The 18,776-nt window shown below is 34.3% G+C and overlaps 1 protein-coding gene and 1 non-coding gene across 3 annotated transcripts in view; both read left to right on the top strand.

The window, feature by feature from the left end:
* The window catches only part of LOC120634892 (damage-control phosphatase ARMT1-like), a 30,632-nt gene extending 12,892 nt beyond the window's left edge, over positions 1-17,740 (top strand). For both annotated transcript variants that reach the window (XM_039905764.1, XM_039905763.1), the window contains exons 7-15: positions 3,090-3,189; positions 4,732-4,817; positions 6,365-6,426; positions 8,186-8,250; positions 10,465-10,586; positions 10,728-10,905; positions 13,295-13,421; positions 14,743-14,832; positions 17,344-17,740. In XM_039905764.1, the coding sequence (XP_039761698.1) occupies positions 3,090-3,189; positions 4,732-4,817; positions 6,365-6,426; positions 8,186-8,250; positions 10,465-10,586; positions 10,728-10,905; positions 13,295-13,421; positions 14,743-14,824 (822 nt within the window). In that variant the 3' untranslated portion in view covers positions 14,825-14,832; positions 17,344-17,740. The remainder of the gene's footprint in view (positions 1-3,089; positions 3,190-4,731; positions 4,818-6,364; positions 6,427-8,185; positions 8,251-10,464; positions 10,587-10,727; positions 10,906-13,294; positions 13,422-14,742; positions 14,833-17,343) is intronic.
* On the top strand, positions 11,522-11,594 carry Trnak-uuu. Its single transcript has one exon. It is a non-coding gene; the product is annotated as a tRNA-Lys (tRNA).
* Positions 17,741-18,776: the final 1,036 nt, after the last annotated feature.

The following is an 18,776-nucleotide window of genomic DNA, read 5'->3' on the forward strand; positions in this document are numbered from 1 at the left end:
TGAATTTTTTATTTTCATTTTATACAGTTTGAAAAAGGATAGGAATAGTAAACGTGTGAAGTCCTCGGGTTAGTGACCCACGCCTTATTTACGTACCACACAAAGCATAGACTTCATCTTTTCTGTACCCACAACGCTGCTACAGTATGGGTTTGTGGGCTTAGTGACTATTATCACAAGTTGGTCTTGGGAACTTTGGTGGCACTAAATTCAAAATTCAAATTAAAAATTGATTTATTTCAAGTAGGCCTTTGACGTTTCAAAAGTGCTTATAAAGTAGGCTTTATAAGCAGTTTTGAAACGTCAAGTATGTATGTTTGTAGTTACTCTACCACTAAGGTTGACACCGTCGATTACCTAACTTAACCGGGCCCTGATAACATTCCTAATATACCGAACATCGAAAGAATATTTCGACATAATCGACTCGATAAGACTATCAAATGAACGTATTATAACGCACTGTTATCCAATAAATTACAGATTTATAATAAAGATTTTTAAATGACTTTGTTTTAATAACAGTTCTGTACAGAATTACAGATTAACAGTAAATTACAGTTCTGTAATAAATTACAGTTTTTTTTTTTTAATTTTTTTTCGTTTTTATATATAGTTTTTATATGATCGATTACAAATTTACAGTAAATAACAGTTTTACAGCTAAAATAATAATTTCAGAACACTGCTTTGAAAGCGAAATGCAGTTGTCACAGACTTGCTACATTAGCGGGGATGCCTATTTGTAAACATGAGGTTTTTAACCGTTTTTAAAACGTAGTTTATTTATTATTTAGATGGTTTCTGAAAACCTTTATATCTATTGTTCGCGAAGTACCAATGAAATAGTATAATGTAGTATACAGGTAAAGATAACAAATAATAATTAAATAAATATACTACGACAATACACACATCGCCATCTAGCCCCTAAGTAAGCGTTAGGAGTACTAAGATGACGATGAATATTTTTATGAAAAATATACGTAAATACTTTTAATCATATATATAGAAGAAAGTTGTGTTAGTTACAACATTTATAACTCAAGAACGGCAGGACCAATTTTTATGGATTCTTCTAAGACCGGTATAGGATAATAAGTATTAAAATATAACATTCATCACAAAAAATAAATGATCCGCGGTAAGAAGTTTGTCACGCGGGACAGCTAATATATATATATATTTATATATATATATATACTGCCCCGACAAACTTCTTGCTAAAAAATGTTTGTGTGATGAACACATCACACAAACATTTTCCAGTCGTGGGAATCGAAACCATGGTCTTGAACTCGGAAAGCAGGGTCGCTGTTCACTACGCCAATCGGCCGTCTAAAATATAATATCTTACTATATTAATATTATAAATGTGAAAGTTTGTACAGAGGAATAGGTTAGGTTTGTAGTAGGTAGGTGGGTGTATGGATGTTTGTTATCTTAATAAGCAAAAAGTACTTAACGGATAAACTCATAATTTTTGGAACGAAGTTCCTTACGGCAGGCTAGGAGGGGATAGGGATTTTGCTGCGCGACCGAACTGAAAAAAATGTGATAGTATAACCGTAAGAAAAAATCCGTGGAAAAAAGTGCGTGGAATAAAACCGTTAAATGATTTTGTAATTATTTTTATTTCTATTTTTCTATTGGAACGAAGTTCCTTACGGCAGGCTTGGAGGGGATAGGGATTTTGATAAAATATTTTGGGAACAAAATGTGATAGTACCGTACGAAACGTACGGTACGAACCGTAAGAAAAAATCCGTGGAAAAAAGTTCGTGGAAAAGTGCGTGGAATAAAACCGTTAAATGATTTTGAATAAAACCGTCAAACAAAAATAAAGAGACATATTTTGTTATTTTAGTTGATAATTTGAATTACGATGTTTTTTTATTTTAAGTAATTTATTATTTCCTAAAATACTGAATTTCCTAAATACTTTCTTGTACTTAAAAACTAATCAGCAAAATTTAAGAGAAAAATCAAGAAAACCTACATTAAATTGAGCACGATTTTTTTTGCAATTTATGTCGATTCTACATTAGCCGAAGAACTTCGTTCCTACCTAATTTCTAACTGTCGTGTAATTTGAAAATGGAATCTTATACTCCGAAACATGGTGACCAAGGAGGTCTTTATTAAAGGTTTTATTTTAAAAAAGAAAAGTAATCTTATTTGACTGAATGTTCTTCGGTGTTGTTTACATAAATATTGGGTGTTTTTCTGTATATTATCATTTACATAAAAACGCTCTATATTTATGTATATTGTTCATAAAAATATTCATCAGTTGTCTAAGTACCCAAAACGCAAGCTACGCTTACTTTGGGGCTAGATGGCAATGTTTGTACTGTCGTAGTATATTTATTATTTATTTATGATAAAGAAAAAAAATGCAAATACAAAAGAAGAACACGGCGTTCTGGTCATAGTATTAACATGTTAAATGTTTTAATCTAAGTTTCATAGTTTTTATTTAGTTTCTACTAGCTATTGCCCGCGTTCTTCGTTCATTATGTTTATTTTTAAATCCCGTGGGGACCGTTAGTTTATCCTGGAATAATAAAAGCCTTTGTTTTTAATAACTCTATGCCAAAAACCAAGTTGATTAGTTGCATAGTTAGTGAAGGAAAGACAAAAAACAAATGTTTTATTTCACATTTATGATATTAGTAAGGATTTATATTGGACTTTTATAGTTTTTTAACTTCAAAAAGGAGGAGGTTTTCAATTCGTCCGAATCTTTTTGTTTTTTTATGCATGTTACCCGATTACTCGAAGACACCTGAACCGATTTGAAAAATTATTTTCTTGTTTTAAAGAGCGGACTTTCCAGGTGGTCCCATTCAAATTTTATCGAAATCGGTCGAGCTGTTATTAATCAATCAACATATTTTTTTTGCTTTTTAGTTCCTGGGCGTATCTTGAAGTCGGTTTTTTTTTTAATTTAAAAATAATTTTTATATAGACCGTATTTTTGAAAAAGTAAATAGCTTAGTTTTACTTTGTTTTTAGCTGCAGATTTAGTTCGTTTCGCTCTTTGTTATATCTAGATTTTTATAGTTTACTTTGCATATGTATTTCAGTCTCCAGAAGTGCAAGAAAACCGTACGGAAGATCAGGAAACCGATCCACCGCAGATACCGTGCCCTGCTAAAATGACGTCACCACAAACTGTCACATTTGGTATGCACTTTTTTTTTTTAAACTAAAATTTTCGTCGTTAATCGGCATTTCTTAAATAGAGATTGAAATTCGGAAGAACAATAATAATCGTTTTTTGCAAAATACACGTCAATAAAGTGTTTCATATTGGTTTAGGGTACAGTATATGTGTACAGTGACGGCCGATTGGCGCAGTGGGCAGCGACCTTGCTTTCTGAGTCCAAGGCCGTGGTTTCGATTCCCACAACTTGACATTGTTTGTGTTATGTACTTGAATGTTTTTCAGTGTCTGGGACTTATGAATGAATGAATACACTTTTATTGTACACCACATAAACATATAGTAAAATAATAAATAAAAATTTAACAAAAGGTATACAATTTGGCGGCCTTATCGCTACATAGCTATCTCATCCAGGCAACCAAAGGCGTTAAACACAGCTCAAGAAGTAGGTAGGTAGTGCATAAAAATTAACATATATATTTGGATATACAGGGTGTCCCAAAACTTGACGATAAAATGGTACCAGCCGAGAGGCCAACTCATACCAGTTCTGGGATGAATAAGAAAAATAATCCATGTCTCACAGTTAAGTAGTAATAGACATTTATCAAAAAAATTAAAAAGCGACACCCTTGATCGCATTTTTAAGTAGCGTGGTTACAAATTTCACAATAATGCAGTGATTTTTTTTAGTGACGTCATCTAGAATAACCGTGTTTTAAATCGAAACTACAAATAAAAGTAAAACACATTGTTTATTGAGTAAAATAAATTAAGTTTTATTGAGTTATGGTTTACAAAAAATTTATCAGTTAACTTTGACACTTCATTTTGGAAAAAAAAAGTATGATACTACTAGTTGGCAAGTTATTTCAAAAGATGGCCCTACCTATTATAGGTTACATACGCGAAATTAATTGATGTCGAAAAAAAAGAATAATACTTAGTCAGATGAATGAATTGTCATACACAATTAGTAGCGATTAAAATATAATAATCAAATTTTCAACATTAAAACTATTTGGCACATATATTTGGCTTCTCATAAATAAAAAATGTAATAATATATATTTTTTTAATTGCAATTAAAATTAATTTATTTTTTTAATTTAATTAATGCTCTAAAATGTTTTGGAGCTAAGCCATTCATATAATTTTCTCTTGAATGGCGCGACTGGTAATAACTTTACGCTATTTGGTATTTTATTATAAATTTGGATGCACATACGTTACATATATCTCTAACCAGGTTGCTTCTTAAATATTTTCCAATGACAATGTGGGATAGTGATAACAAAAAGAACACCCGGCTAAGTTTGTTGTTGGCTTCTTCGAAGACGAGGGCGCGTTTGGAACCCTCGTAGCTTTAGTTTTAAGTTTACGATTGTAGTTATCGCCACGTACACATTCTACTCACTGCTATGTACACATTGTGTTTATAATCATCGCATCAAAAGTGCCATCTATGTGCCTATTTAATTAAAGAAATATTTGACTTTGACTTTGACTTTGACTTTGACTATACGCAAAAACTTAAATTGTGACTACGTTGTCTTCAGATATCATATGCGACAACTCCGGCTACGAATTGTTCACGGACCTTTGCCTGGCACACTTCCTCGTATCCCAGGGCATTGTCAAAAAGGTAATTCAAAATACATTACGTTCAAGTGAAAACAACACGGTATAAATGTATGTTTGTGTAGGTAAAAACACTAATAGAAATTATATATTTATTATTTATCAACTTCACCACTATTGAATTTATTCAGAGGCACTAATGAGGTGGGAGGGGCTCAGATAGATAAGGAAGGCTAGGGGGGTAGGGGTACGAAAGGTATAAAAGGCGACACATTTGGCTAATTTTTCACTTAACAATTCATTGTGAAGTCCTCTCCTGAGGATGCTCACGTTTCTGAGCGAAACGTGCGTAGAGGGTACATTGCCGAGGATCTGTTTAGTGTGGAGTATACGGATTGAATAAATTATAAATTACACCATACAGATTCTCCTGCTGTTCGCGGAGTATAGCAAATTAAGTTTCATTTTCATAATATAAATTTATAAAAAGAAAGCAATGTGTCATCTCTTGTTTCAAATAATTCATTCATTAATTTCATTGTAATATGGCCCTTTGAAAACGTAGATCGAGACTGCAATGATTCCTACTAGATGGCGCTAAGGTCGCTATACGACTGATGTAAAAAGCATATACTATGGAGGGTAGAGGTAAGGAGAGTCATCTTATATGGGAGAAAAGTTGAAAAAGTGTCCAGTTGTTGCGCTAAATAACAGTTCAAAAATCCTCCACAATGGCGCTGGTGGATGCACAGGGTATGGTATGAATGTAGCAATCGTAGATGAATTGAAGTATGCCGAGTTAAAAAAATTAATGTCATTATCGACTAAAGTAGTTAATTATTGAGAATTTCAACAACTTACGTTGTACAAAATATTGTGGTAAATATAACCTTACTTCCTTGTATCTCCATACTTCCTTGTTTATTTTTCAAGCCTACTCTAACAATATTTATATTTGGCGCTTCTTTTAAGAGTTACCCTGATGCAAATGTGGCGCCATCCTAATTTAATACATTTTGACGACACTTTTTCATATACACAGATGACTCTCCTTACCTCTACCCTCCATAGCATATACGAACTTCGGCACTGACAGTAGGTGGGCCGTTGCTTCATTGGTTAAAGCGCTCAGGCAAAGAGCAGCAGGTTCGAATCCTATCGGTTCCGAAATTTTAAATTTATAAAAAAATTATAATTCCCCCAAGTGTGAACTTAAAAACTCTAATAAAAATTATAAATCTTATAGTTCATTTAACATATATTTGACGGCCGATTGGCGCAATTTGCAGCGACCCTGCTTTCTGAGCCCAAGGCCGTGGGTTCGATTCCTTCAACTGGAAAATGTTTGTGTGATGAGCATGAAAGTTTTTCAGTGTCTGGGTGTTTATATGTATATTCTAAGTATTTATGTATATTATTCATAAAAAAAATATTCATCAGTCATCTCAGTACCCATAACACAAGCTGCGCTTACTTTTGAGCTAGGTGGCGAAGTGTGTATTGTCTTAAAATAAAAATTAAACAATTCTAAATACTTTACGATATTTTGCGTTATTTTGTCTTTGGTTACGATAACGTTAAAGGAACTGTAATTCAAATTATTTTTGACAGGTGAGATTTCACGTGAAGAGGATACCGTGGTTCGTATCAGATGTGACGCCGAGGGATTTTAGGTATTTTTTTTTTTCTTAACCTCAATTATTATACCGTAGCGTGTCCACTACAACAATGTGCTGTGGGCGGTGTTGAAGCCTCGGTGCTGCAGTCATATAATCCCACTACCCACAATGAGAAGGGCCGTAGTCCACCACGCTGGCCCAGTGCGGATTGGTGGACTTCACACACCTTTGAGAACATTATGTAGAACTCTCAGGCATGCAGGTTTCCTCACGATGTTTTCCTTCACCGTCGAAGCGAGAGATATTTTTACCCAGTGCGTCGGCTATATTTTCGCTTCTCATACTTCTAAAGTCGTACTATAAAGTCAAAGTCAAATATTTCTTTATTCAAATAGGCACATAGATGGCACTTTTGATGCAAAATTTAAAAAATTCAAAATTCATTAATTTCAAATAGGCCTAATACAAGCACTTTTGAAACGTCAAGTCTGTCTGTGTGTAGTGACTCTACCACCGGTTCGGAAGGCAGATTCTACCGAGAAGAAGCCGGCAAGAAACTCAGCAGTTGCTCTTTTCCAACTTAACATTCGTTTTTCTATCTTGTGAGAGATGAAAGCGGGGCCGGATGCTTCCAAGCAACCTTGTCATTAAGAAACTCATCAATTGTATAATAACCTCGCTGTAATAAATGTGTTTTAACACATTCTTTAAACTTATGCATTGGTAGGTCAAAAATTACCTTAGTACATTACATGTAAAATACGACATAGAAGTGAGGGGTCAAATTAAAACTAAAGCTACGAGGGTTCCAAACGCCCAGGTCTAAAAAGAAGCCCGCAACAAACTTAGCATGTTCTTTTTTTTTGTTATCACCATCTCACATTGTCATTTAAAACTATAAAAAACCTATAGGTGGACTAAAAGTCAATTTTATGCACTTGTGCATAAAAGTACATAGCCATAATTTACTTTTCGGCTCTGGATTTGAGTATTGTTGATCATACGACATACCTAAACTTTAGGTAAGGATTTTTTTTTAAAGAGTATATAAACACTAAGTTTTTTGTTACATTTTTTTTTAGTTAGTAGTGTTAGTTAATTAAAATGTTTTCGTGCATTTCTTGTAAAAAATCATTTTTATGAAAATAATAACGAAAGTATGCATTGTCCATTTATCACCACTTGACGCGTGTTCTACTATAATGAACGTACGAACGTACATACTCTGTGCTGTGTGGAGTCCACCGATCCGCACTGGGCCAGCGTGGTGGACTACGGTCTTGACCCCTTCCATTGTGGGAGGAGACCCGTGCTCTGTAGTGGGCCGTGATAATAAGAATATAAATAAATAAATAATAAATAACTCTTACCATTATCCCTACTTCCCTACTTAATATTATAAATGTCAATGTAAGTTTGTTTGTTACGCTTTCACGCAATAACTACTTAACCGATCCTCATGAAACTTTGTACACATATTCTTGGAAGTGGTAGAAGTAATATAGGATACTTTTTATCCCGACATTAAGCTCGGTTCCTTTGGGAGAGATGAGTGTTTGACGATTTTACACTCCGACGAATTATAACCGATTTAAATAATTGTTTTTGTACTACAGAGGTACATAATATGAGTTTAAAAAAAAAACAGAACTTCTCAGCGGACAGCAGCAAACCCCTCATTTAAGGTTTAGCGATACTGAATACTTTAATTTTTTTGGATCTAAATTGAATGTCACATCAAAAAACAAAATCAAATGCAGACGAAGTCGCGGGCAACAGCTAGTATAATAATATTTCGATGTTTAAATTACAGATATGTTATAAGCTCGTGCGCAAACGCCAAGTTCAATAGAGAGATACCCCCGGAGCCTAAACCAGGTAATTTTGACGGATGTTATTTATTTTAACCCGCTTATCATTTTTTTTTTTATTCCACTTAAAAGTTAGTCCTTGACTGCAATCTCACCTGGTGGTTAGTGAGGCTAACTTTCAATTCAATTCAATTTAAATTTTATTCAATTTTATTTATTTGCTGATACAGGTAAATAGGTGTTACAGGAAAAAAAAATATGCAGATCTTAACTGTACCACGCCAAATTGGCATGCAAATTGTTTTCATGGTAGTTTTTAAAATTTTAATTTGTTACTACTAGGTACACTTAAGATATTGGCAATTACAATGTACACAATACAATTAATAAAATAATAAATTACAATTAAGTTTATATGGGCACATGTCAAAGAATACAAATAAATTAATAATTACTAACAATTCTAATTTCTATTGTTATATGCTATTTCATAATTTCTGAGTGCTTTAAACAGGAGAGTAATGTTATATTTATTAACACAAAAGTGAGCCTGGAGTTTGAACAAAGTCAGAGCCGCAGGCGAGTGTTTCAGTAATACGACACTACACTGTCAGTAGTATAGTAATATACTAGTATATAGTACTATCACTAGTTGACCTCTATGGCGCAGTGGTGAGCTCTGTATAAGTGGATGTCCCGGGTTCATTGGATTGACAATTATTTTGACGGCCGAGTGGCGCAGTGAGCTGCGACCCTGCTTTCTGAGTTCGAGGTCGTGGGTTCGATTCTTACAGCTGGAAAATGTTTGTGTGATGAACATGAATGTTTTTCAGTGTCTGGGTGTTTATCTGTATATTATATGTATTTATGTGTATTATATTCATAAAAAAAAATATTCAAAGCTATCTTAGTACCCATACACAAGCTACGCTTACTTTGGGGCTAGATGGCGATGTGTGTATTGTCGTAGTATATTTATTTATTCATTTTAAAGTCAACATCTCCTGAGGATGATCCGGGTATATTGCCGAGGATCTGTGTGGTGTGGAGTATATGCAGTGGCGTGCACTTCATACATGCACAAAAGCAATGCATACCCTAAAATTGATATATTACCCGTATAGGAGGAGAATTTTAGCCGTTATATTCAATTTTCCTGCAGTATGCATACCCTGGTAAGGCACCCAAGGCACGCCACTGAGTATAAGGATTGAAGAAATTATAAATTACACCACACAGATTCTCCTGCTTTTCGCGGAGTGAAGCAAATTAAGCTTAATTTTCATACTGTCCCGGGTTCGATCCCCGGCGACGGTGATTTTTGGGAATTTTTAATTTCGGTTTTTTTCTGGTCTGGCGAGCCTTTTGGCCGTGGCTATTTACGACCCTACCGACAAAGACGTGCCGCTATGCGAATCAGCGTTCCGGTACGATTTCGCATAGAAGCCCATTAGGATATTAATATAACTGCCAAAAAAAGGTAAGCCTGTTATCATCTTAGACTGCAGTCAGTCAGTGAGATTGCAGTCAAGGGTTTTCCTAATCCTAAGGTTGCCTGGAAGAGATCGCTACTAAGCGATAAGGCCGCCCTTTGTATCCTACTTTTTAAGTTTATTTTTGTTGTGCTGGTGTACAAATGAAGTAAGTAAATAAATAAATAAATAACTTGAAGATGTAAAAATCACTTCGAATTTCATTTAAAAAAATACTTGCAGTATTGTAAATTAGTTATTTTATTTAGTAATTGTAAAGAAAAAAGTGAAACTTCTTTAGAATCGTTGTGATTGGAAACGAACAACGATCGACGAAACGAAAATGCGTCACGATAAAGAAGGAAACACAAGTGTATTTGAGGGAATGAGATAGAATTATTTTATTTTGTTTATTTATGAATAAATAAATAAATCATAAATCATCATTTATTTATATACAAAATTACACATATATATATTGATATTTTTATTTATTCCATTAGATATACCAACGATACACTGTATTAAAATAATTTATATTATAGTTTATTGTCCGAGTACAGTAATCAATTACAGGTATACAAAACATTGAAGTAAGTCCGGATAAAAATAATTATATTAAGTATTATACTAACGGACCCCAGCGCCATCTGTCGGGCTGATTTGTGAATCTAAAACATCCAGGGTGCCACCCAAACGCAAACCGAAAAATTCATTCAAATCGGTTCAGCCGTTTGGGAGGAGTTCAGTGACATGCACACAAGAATTATATTTATAAAGATATATAGGATATATATTTTATATTTCAGCGGCGGCCGAGGGCGAAGCGTCAGCCGATGACGAGCCCCCTAGAGTAATAAATGCCGAGAATTTGAGACAACTGGGAGTAGCGTGGGAGAAATTCGTTGAAGATGGCGTATTCGTTGTCATGGTGAGCATTCATTCAAATAAAAATAAAAAAATACAAAAAACATTCTAACACATTTATTTCCGTAATTCTGTTACACGTTGTTGGTATAAATAGTAAATTCGATTTTTTTTTTTAATTCCATTGGGAACATTTTTTTTTCAGTGCGACGATTTCTGGACTTCCCCGCACGTGTACAGGGACATGAGGAAGTACGACCCCAGCTTGTACAGGAAACTGCAGTTTGCTGTCGCCCTGCTGTTCAAGGGCGATCTCAACTATAGGAAGCTTCTCTGCGAGAAGAACTGCGTGCCCACTGTTGGGTTCGAGACGGCATTGCAGGGTAATTTTTCATCAATTTTTCATCATCAGCCATCATCTAAAATATGGACGCTGTCAGCTAAAATTTCTTTATTTCACTGCAAGTTAACCCTGGCATTGCAAGAGACATTCATCATCATCATCATCAAAACGAAAGACTGTCAGCTATATTTAAAAAAAAATATATTTAAAGCCCGCCAACCCGTTTTGGAGCATGGTTGTGGGTAAATGCTCTAAACCCTCTAAACTATGGGAAACGAAGTGGCACGTAAAGATGATGATATTTTCGTACCTAAACGCGAAATCAAACAATATAATCTACTTACGCATATCAAATATACTAAACAAAGTTTAACTTTTTAATGTGACGTCATCATTTATTCAAAATAGAGTCGACAACTGGGGCCTTACCAAGACCGCTTAAAACAGTATTATCTTATAATGACAGTTTATGTTTACCTCGATGTCCTAAAAATAAGGTATAATCCTTATTTTCAGGACGTCGAAACGTCAACTGTTTTATAGTATATAACATTACTTTAACAAATATAAGTTGTTTGTTTGTGTATGTATGTGACTGTTATAGAAAATACTGGATTTTGTATATTCACTCCCTTAAATTCGCAATTACAAATGTAGCCCGGATAGCTCAGTCGGTAGAGCATTGGACTTTTAATCCAAGGGTCCAGGGTTCAAGTCCCTGTTCGGGCGGTTACTTTTTTTTATTTTCTCGGTTTTTCTAACCATTAGTTATAACATTTTTCCGCTTTATTAAAACGAAATAATAATAAAATAAATGTGAATTATGAATAACAAATTTGAAATGAATCGTATTCGTTTGGAAATTGAAATAGTAATAATTTTGTTTACACCTTAACAAGTGTTTACTTAACCTTGTTATTTTATCTGTGAGATAAATTAAGGAATAAAAATTTAAAAAAAAGTGAGTTTTTTCTGGTATTATTTTACTTAATACGGATGTAGAATTGGTTAGTTATTTTCATTGTATTTTTATGTTCATAAGAAGTAGAATACAGTATACTTTTTCTACAGTATAGTTCCAGTACAGAATAGATAAAATAGATACTGTGACCACAGAATAAAGAACGTACAGAAACCGTATACACTACTAATATTGAAGCATCAAAAACCACTCCACTTCAGTAATGTTTCTCGAAAAGGCGGTCAGTCACATTCCATTAAGCAGTTGACAGTAATTATTTTACCTCTAATTTTCTAAACAGGATTGAATAAAAAATACCATAAAGCTCTCGGCCTCGTTCTACCTATCGTTCCAACTTACAATTTTGCTGTAAGACTATTCAAAATTCAGTATTAATTTAATTCATACAAAAAAATTATAAAACATGTTATTTCTGTGAAGTGACATTACACTGTGACTCGACAACGTCGCGTAGTCGGGTCAGTGACCGCACGATGAACTCTTACGATATTGCATTACAGAGTAACAACAAGTAGAGTATCTCTGTAAAATATTGAATATTATATATCAATCACAAACTATCGAGCTAAAAAAAAAAGTTGCAGAACAAAAGTTGTTGGTCATAATATACACAAAGAGGCCGAGAACTTTCTGGTATTTTTTATTTGCACCTATATAAAATATATATATATATATATATATATATATATATATATATATATATATATATACACATATATATACACATATATATATATAGGTGTAAATACACACATCGCCATATAGCCCCAAAGTAAGCGTAGCTTGTGTTATGTATACTAAGATGACTAATGAATATTTTTTTATAAATAAATTATGGAGGGTAGAGGTAAGGAGAGTCATCTTATATGGGAGAAAAGTTGAAAAAGTGTCCAGTTGTTGCGCTAAATAACAGTTCAAAAATCCTCCACAATGGCGCTGGTGGATGCACAGGCTTGCTACATTCATACCATATTATGAATGTAGCAATCGTAGATGAATTGAAGTATGCCGAGTTAAAAAATTTAATGTCATTATCGACTAAAGTAGTTAATTATTGAGAATTTCAACAACTTACGTTGTACAAAATATTGTGGTAAATATAACCTTACTTCCTTGTATCTCCATACTTCCTTGTTTATTTTCAAGCCTACTCTAACAATATTTATATTTGGCGCTTCTTTTAAGAGTTACCCTGATGCAAATGTGGCGCCATCCTAATTTAATACATTTTGACGACACTTTTTCATATACACAGATGACTCTCCTTACCTCTACCCTCCATAAAATAAATACTTATTCTATATAGATAAACACCCAGATATTGTGTCTGACAATATTAGTAAACTTCTAAATTTTTTTCATCGTGTTTTATGTGTTTTGTTATATTGAATTAAATTATAATTTTTACGGCATTGTTATTTATTTCACTGTTTTATATCTGTTGCAGGTTTCATGCCAGCGCCGATTGTAGCTCTGCGTACGGTGAAAGCGGATCTAATATGCGGCCTGCCTCCTGGCATGTGGGAGAAGTTTAACCAGATCGACGAGAAATGGATGGAGACAGGGAATTATGGGTAAAAACTTTTACCTGTTGCACGTTTCGAATCCGTGTTTTTTTTTACAAACTTTTGGATAGGCTTTATTATCTATTACATATAGGTGGTAGAGTCACTACACACAGACAGACTTGACGTTTCAAAAGTGAATTTTGAATTTTGAATTTTTTGAATTTTATCATATCAATGAGTAACTTTAATGCAATATTGTAATAACATAATTATTAAAATTTTCCTATATCCCTATCTCTTCCCTACTAATATTATAAATGTCAATGTAAGGTTTGTTACGCTTTCACCAAAAAACTTCTCAAACGATCCTCATGAAACTTTGTACACATATTCTTGGAAGTGTTAGAAGTAATATAGGATACTTTTTATGACGACATTAAGCTCGGTTCCTTTGGGAGTGGGGATGAGAGTGTTTGAGGATTTAACACTATAACTCCGACAAATTATAACCGATTTAAATAATTATTTTTGTACTATAGAGTTTATAATATGCGTTTAATTTTGCTTAAACTGTGATTGGGGATAGAGGACAGAACTCCTCAGCGGACAGCAGCAAACCCCTCATTTAAGGCTTAGCGATACTGAATACTTTAAATTTTTTTAGAACTACAACTAAATTTAATGCCACATCAAAAAACAAAATCAAAGGCAGACGAAGTCGCGGGATACAGCTAGTCCTCTATAATATAAGTCTTTTTTTTAAATTCATTTCGGTATTTCCTTTTTTTTTTTTTTGTTTTTCATCAACATCATCATCATCATCGTATCAACATTACCGGCCCACTGCAGAGCACGGGTCTCCCCCTTACAGTGAGAAGGGGTTATGGCCGTAGTCCACCACACTGACCCAGTGCGGATTGGTGGACTCCACGCACTCCTCCCTAACTCGCTAACAGGTAGCCCGCTATGATCTTAGACTGCATCATCACTTACCACCACGTGAGATTTTAGTCAAGGGCTAACTTGTAGCAACCAATTAACTTTATTTTTGCATAGAGTTAATTGAAATTACGGAGAGTTACATAGGGCACTGGCAGTTGTGTGCACTTCACATATGCACAAATGCACTGCCTACCCTATAAATTTCATACAACTGGTATAGAAGGAGAATTTTTCAATTTTATGCGATCTTCCTGCTTTATGCCTACTATGGTTAAAATGCATAGGGGATGCACGCGACTGGATACTAGTTAGCTAATAATTTCTATAATTTTCTGTATTTGGTTGTAGAGGCACTCACTACAAACAGACTGACTTGACGTTTCAAAAGCACTTATAAATTAGGCCTACTGGAAATAAATTAATTTTGAATTTTATTTATCTACAGGGTGATCCAGTTCTGCGACAAGGTGGTACCGTTACCAGAATCGTATAGCCCCAGCGGAGAATGGGAAGATACTTGCTTATAATGAACAAGGTTGTATTCATTACGCTTTTATAATATGATTCCTAAGGTGATTTTGGACCTACCAATGCATAAGTTTAAGGAATCTTTTAAAACACATTTATAACAGCGAGGTTACTATAAAATTGATGAATTTCTTAATGACAAGATGCTTCGAAGCATCCGGTTCCGCTTTCAGCTCTCACAAGAAATGTTAATGTTAAAATGTAAAATGTAAATTGTTGATGTTGGAAAAGAGCAACTGCTGAGTTTCTTGCCGGCTTCTTCTCGGTGAAATCCGCCTTCCGAACCGGCGGTAGAGTCACTACAAACGGACAGACTTGACGTTTCAAAAGTGCTTGTATTGGGCCTACTTGAAATAAATGAATTTTGTATTAACTAATCTGCATCGGCACTTACCAACAGTAGGGCTAGGGCACGGGCAGGGGATAAAAATTATATCCCCCGATTATATCTAGCTAGCTAGCTCAATCTCTCCTCTTTCCAATTCTTGATTACGCTGATACTTGCTATCTTGATTTAACTATGGAGCAATTTAATAAACTCGAGCGCATTCAAAATCTTTGCATACGGTTCATATTTGGCCTTCGTAAATATGACCACATTTCAGAATTTCGCGACAAACTCGAGTGGCTTCCAATTCGCCTTCGCAGGAATATTCATATTCTTTCTCTCTTATACTGTGTTCTGTTCAATCCAGCTACTCCTCCTTATCTTAAAGAACGGTTTGAGTTTCTCAGTGATTCTCACTGTCGCTCTCTCCGTTCTGAAGATAATCTTATACTAAAAATTCCTTCCCATAGTACTTCTTTCTATTCTAAATCCTTTTCAGTTGGAGCTGTTCGGCTATGGAACTCTCTCCCCTTTCAAATTAGGCGCGCGCAGTCACTACAAATTTTTAAAAGACTCCTTAAAAAACATTTTATGCCACCCTAATTCGTCATTTTTTTTTTTTTTTGCTTCGGAGTCACTTTTCTTTGTGTTGTTGGCTTGTACTTTGTATGATATAGTAATTGATATATATATTTATTTTTAATTTGTTAACTGCTCTTCTCCTGTGTACAACCTAACCCTTAAGTCTGTGTTTTTTTTTTGTTTCCTTTCCTTGATTGGGTTGCCTGGCAGAGATCGCTTTTTAGCGATAAGGCCGCCCATTGTACCTGTGTCTTATTGTGTTGTTTTTGTTTATAATTTAATTTCTGTTAGGTGTACAATAAAGCGTATTTTCATTCATATATCCCCTAACAAGGGATAAAACGTGTCCACCGGTTAAAGTACAGGAACAGGGTATATAAGAAGTTTACTATGGATAAACACCCCCATTGAACGCACTTATAAATAATTAAATAGTTCAAACAAACTAAAAAAACACGCTTGGTATAAAAAACTAAACTAATTTCTTTCTTTTAGTTTATTCATAATAGCGATTTGTTTTAGTTTTTCTTGATCTATTATTTTTATTATAGCAAAATTAATCGGTAACCCATCCACCATTAAAGAGATAAAATAATTTTTTTTTATTCAGTGTGCCCGTCTCTCGAAATGCAAGTTCTAATTATTATTTAAAACAGGCCATTAAAATGTAACAGCTAACGCCCTCTACCATCTAGTAGCTTTGGGTTTGGGTTAGGTAACATTTGGGTCTAGATGGCGCTGTAGTAATTAGTAAAAAATCTTATTTTTTATAGTGAAAATTGGAATAATCTTTTCAGATTAGTGTATTGTCATCGGTCCTCGATATGTCTACAAAGTTTGAAAGAAATCTGACCGTTTAAAGTGGGTCAAAATCGCGCCCAAAGAAGTCGGTTACAAACAAACATACAAGTGAAGCTAATATAAAGCGTGTAAAAAAAAAACAAAACCGGTCAAGTAGACAAGCCAATTATATCCCCTGTCAGAGGATGTAATCGGGGGATATAGTTTTTGTCTCCTCCCTGCTCAAGCACGGTAACATGGAATAGGAGAATTTTACCCCTGTTTATTATTACACATATATTATTCGGATATTATTTCCACTTGTGTATGACGTTGGCGCACATTTCCTTGAGGCTGGCAAGGTCATTTGTTGTGTGTTGTCACACACATCACACATCCAGGCCACCTCGTCAATGGTGGGTGCGGCTGCTACCAGTCCAGGCAAGCCAAGCAGGCCAAGAGGCGTGAATATGAAAACCTGGATAGCAGTTTAATTTTTGTGCCTTTTGGAGTAGTGACTTCGGGACCGTGGGGTCCGGAGGCACGAGCTCTTTTTAAAGAATTATCAAAAAGGTTTAACGAGTCTACCGGTGACCCTAGAGCGGGTTACCTTGGCTAAAGAATTAGTTTAGCTATCCGAAGGGCCAATGCTGCCAGCATCTGTGCCTCGAAGACGTTTTAGATTTTATTTAGTTTTACATAGTTTATTTTAGATTATATTTATAAAACAAATGTGAAAGTGTTATTATTGTAAATATATTGGTATTATTAAGAAATAAAATAATCACCTTAGTATTGGTAATAACTAGTTTTTTTTTTTCTTTTCATATTAGAAGATTCGGTGTGGGCAAAATTATAGGAAACAATTTAATAATTCCATGAATTTTATAGTTATAAAAACCTAACAAGCTTTACCTGGCTGCGCTTTGCTAAGGTCCATTCTGATATTCATTCCCGTTCACGTGGGAACTTTTAAGATAAAAAGTATCAGAGAACTCTATTATTTAACAATGCATCTTTGTGTAAACATTTCCAATCGTTCCATCGATCACTTTTCAAGTTTTGCGAACACTAACATAAAGAAATTAAATTTTTATCCATATACATATATTATACTAGAACAATTATTATTATACTGTAAGAACAATTTCCTTTAATATCATAAGTGGGTTGTAAAGCACAATTTAAAATATCACTTTATATTTGTACTTGTTGAAATAAAAATGTTTGAATAATTATTTATTTTATTTACCCTCGGCCTAAATTCAAATCAACTCGGATGGGCAGCGTTCGGGAAACTTCGTGACATCTCGTCTAAAATCCCACAGAGGAGACCACTGGAGTCCCTCAGTGGGCGATGAAGAGAGCTATATCTCTACATGATTTAACTATAAATAATGGTTTAAATTTTTTTCTTCGAATCCTACTGTTGTTGATTGGGAAGTGTTGATTTATACTACTTTTAATAACAAAAACTAATCTCATTTGGTAAATATTTGTAAATATTGAAATAATAATTTGATATAAAAAATATTTTGTATGACCTTCCTTGTATTATAATTAAATTTGGCTAATATATACTATCAGTTAAGTTAGGCGGTGACAGCCTAGTCAGTAAGGTTTCGCCTTTCCTTTCGTAAAGGCTAAGTTCGAGCCCCGGTACGCGCCACTGTATTTTTCGGAGTTATGTGCGTTTTTAATTTAAGCAATTTGTCCCCGTTAACGAATATAGTTGACGGTGTTTCTTAACAATTTGACTCAAATCTACTGTTCCCGTAAAACCTTGTTACTGATAAAGGGGAAAACGGGACTATTTTTTAATAATTTTATTCATAGTTTTAAGTTTATGAATGTGGTTATCGCCAACATCCCACTACCGTGTAATTCTTATGTACGCATCAAAAGTGCCACCTATGGACCTACTTGAATAAAGATATTTTTGACTTTAATTTGACTTTGACATATCCCACTGTCACAGGATTAAATCGTTTAAAAGACGGATAGAAAAAATCGTATTAAACACCCGTTTTGAGCGGTGGATTCAACATTAAGTTTGTAAAACAATTAATATATTTGGATGATTATTTCGTAGGTTTCATCCCAGCGCCGATTATAGCTGCACGAACGGTGAAGTGCGATTTGATCTGCGGTTTGCCGAAAGGAAAGTGGGACCAGCTTAACAAGATTGATGAAAAGTGGATGCAAAAGGCTGAATATGGGTAATCTATTCATCTTTATCCCGAAGCTGGACAAAGGCTAGT

The sequence above is a fragment of the Pararge aegeria genome, chromosome 25 (genome assembly GCF_905163445.1).
Source record: "Pararge aegeria chromosome 25, ilParAegt1.1, whole genome shotgun sequence".
NCBI classification, from domain to species: domain Eukaryota; kingdom Metazoa; phylum Arthropoda; class Insecta; order Lepidoptera; family Nymphalidae; genus Pararge; species Pararge aegeria.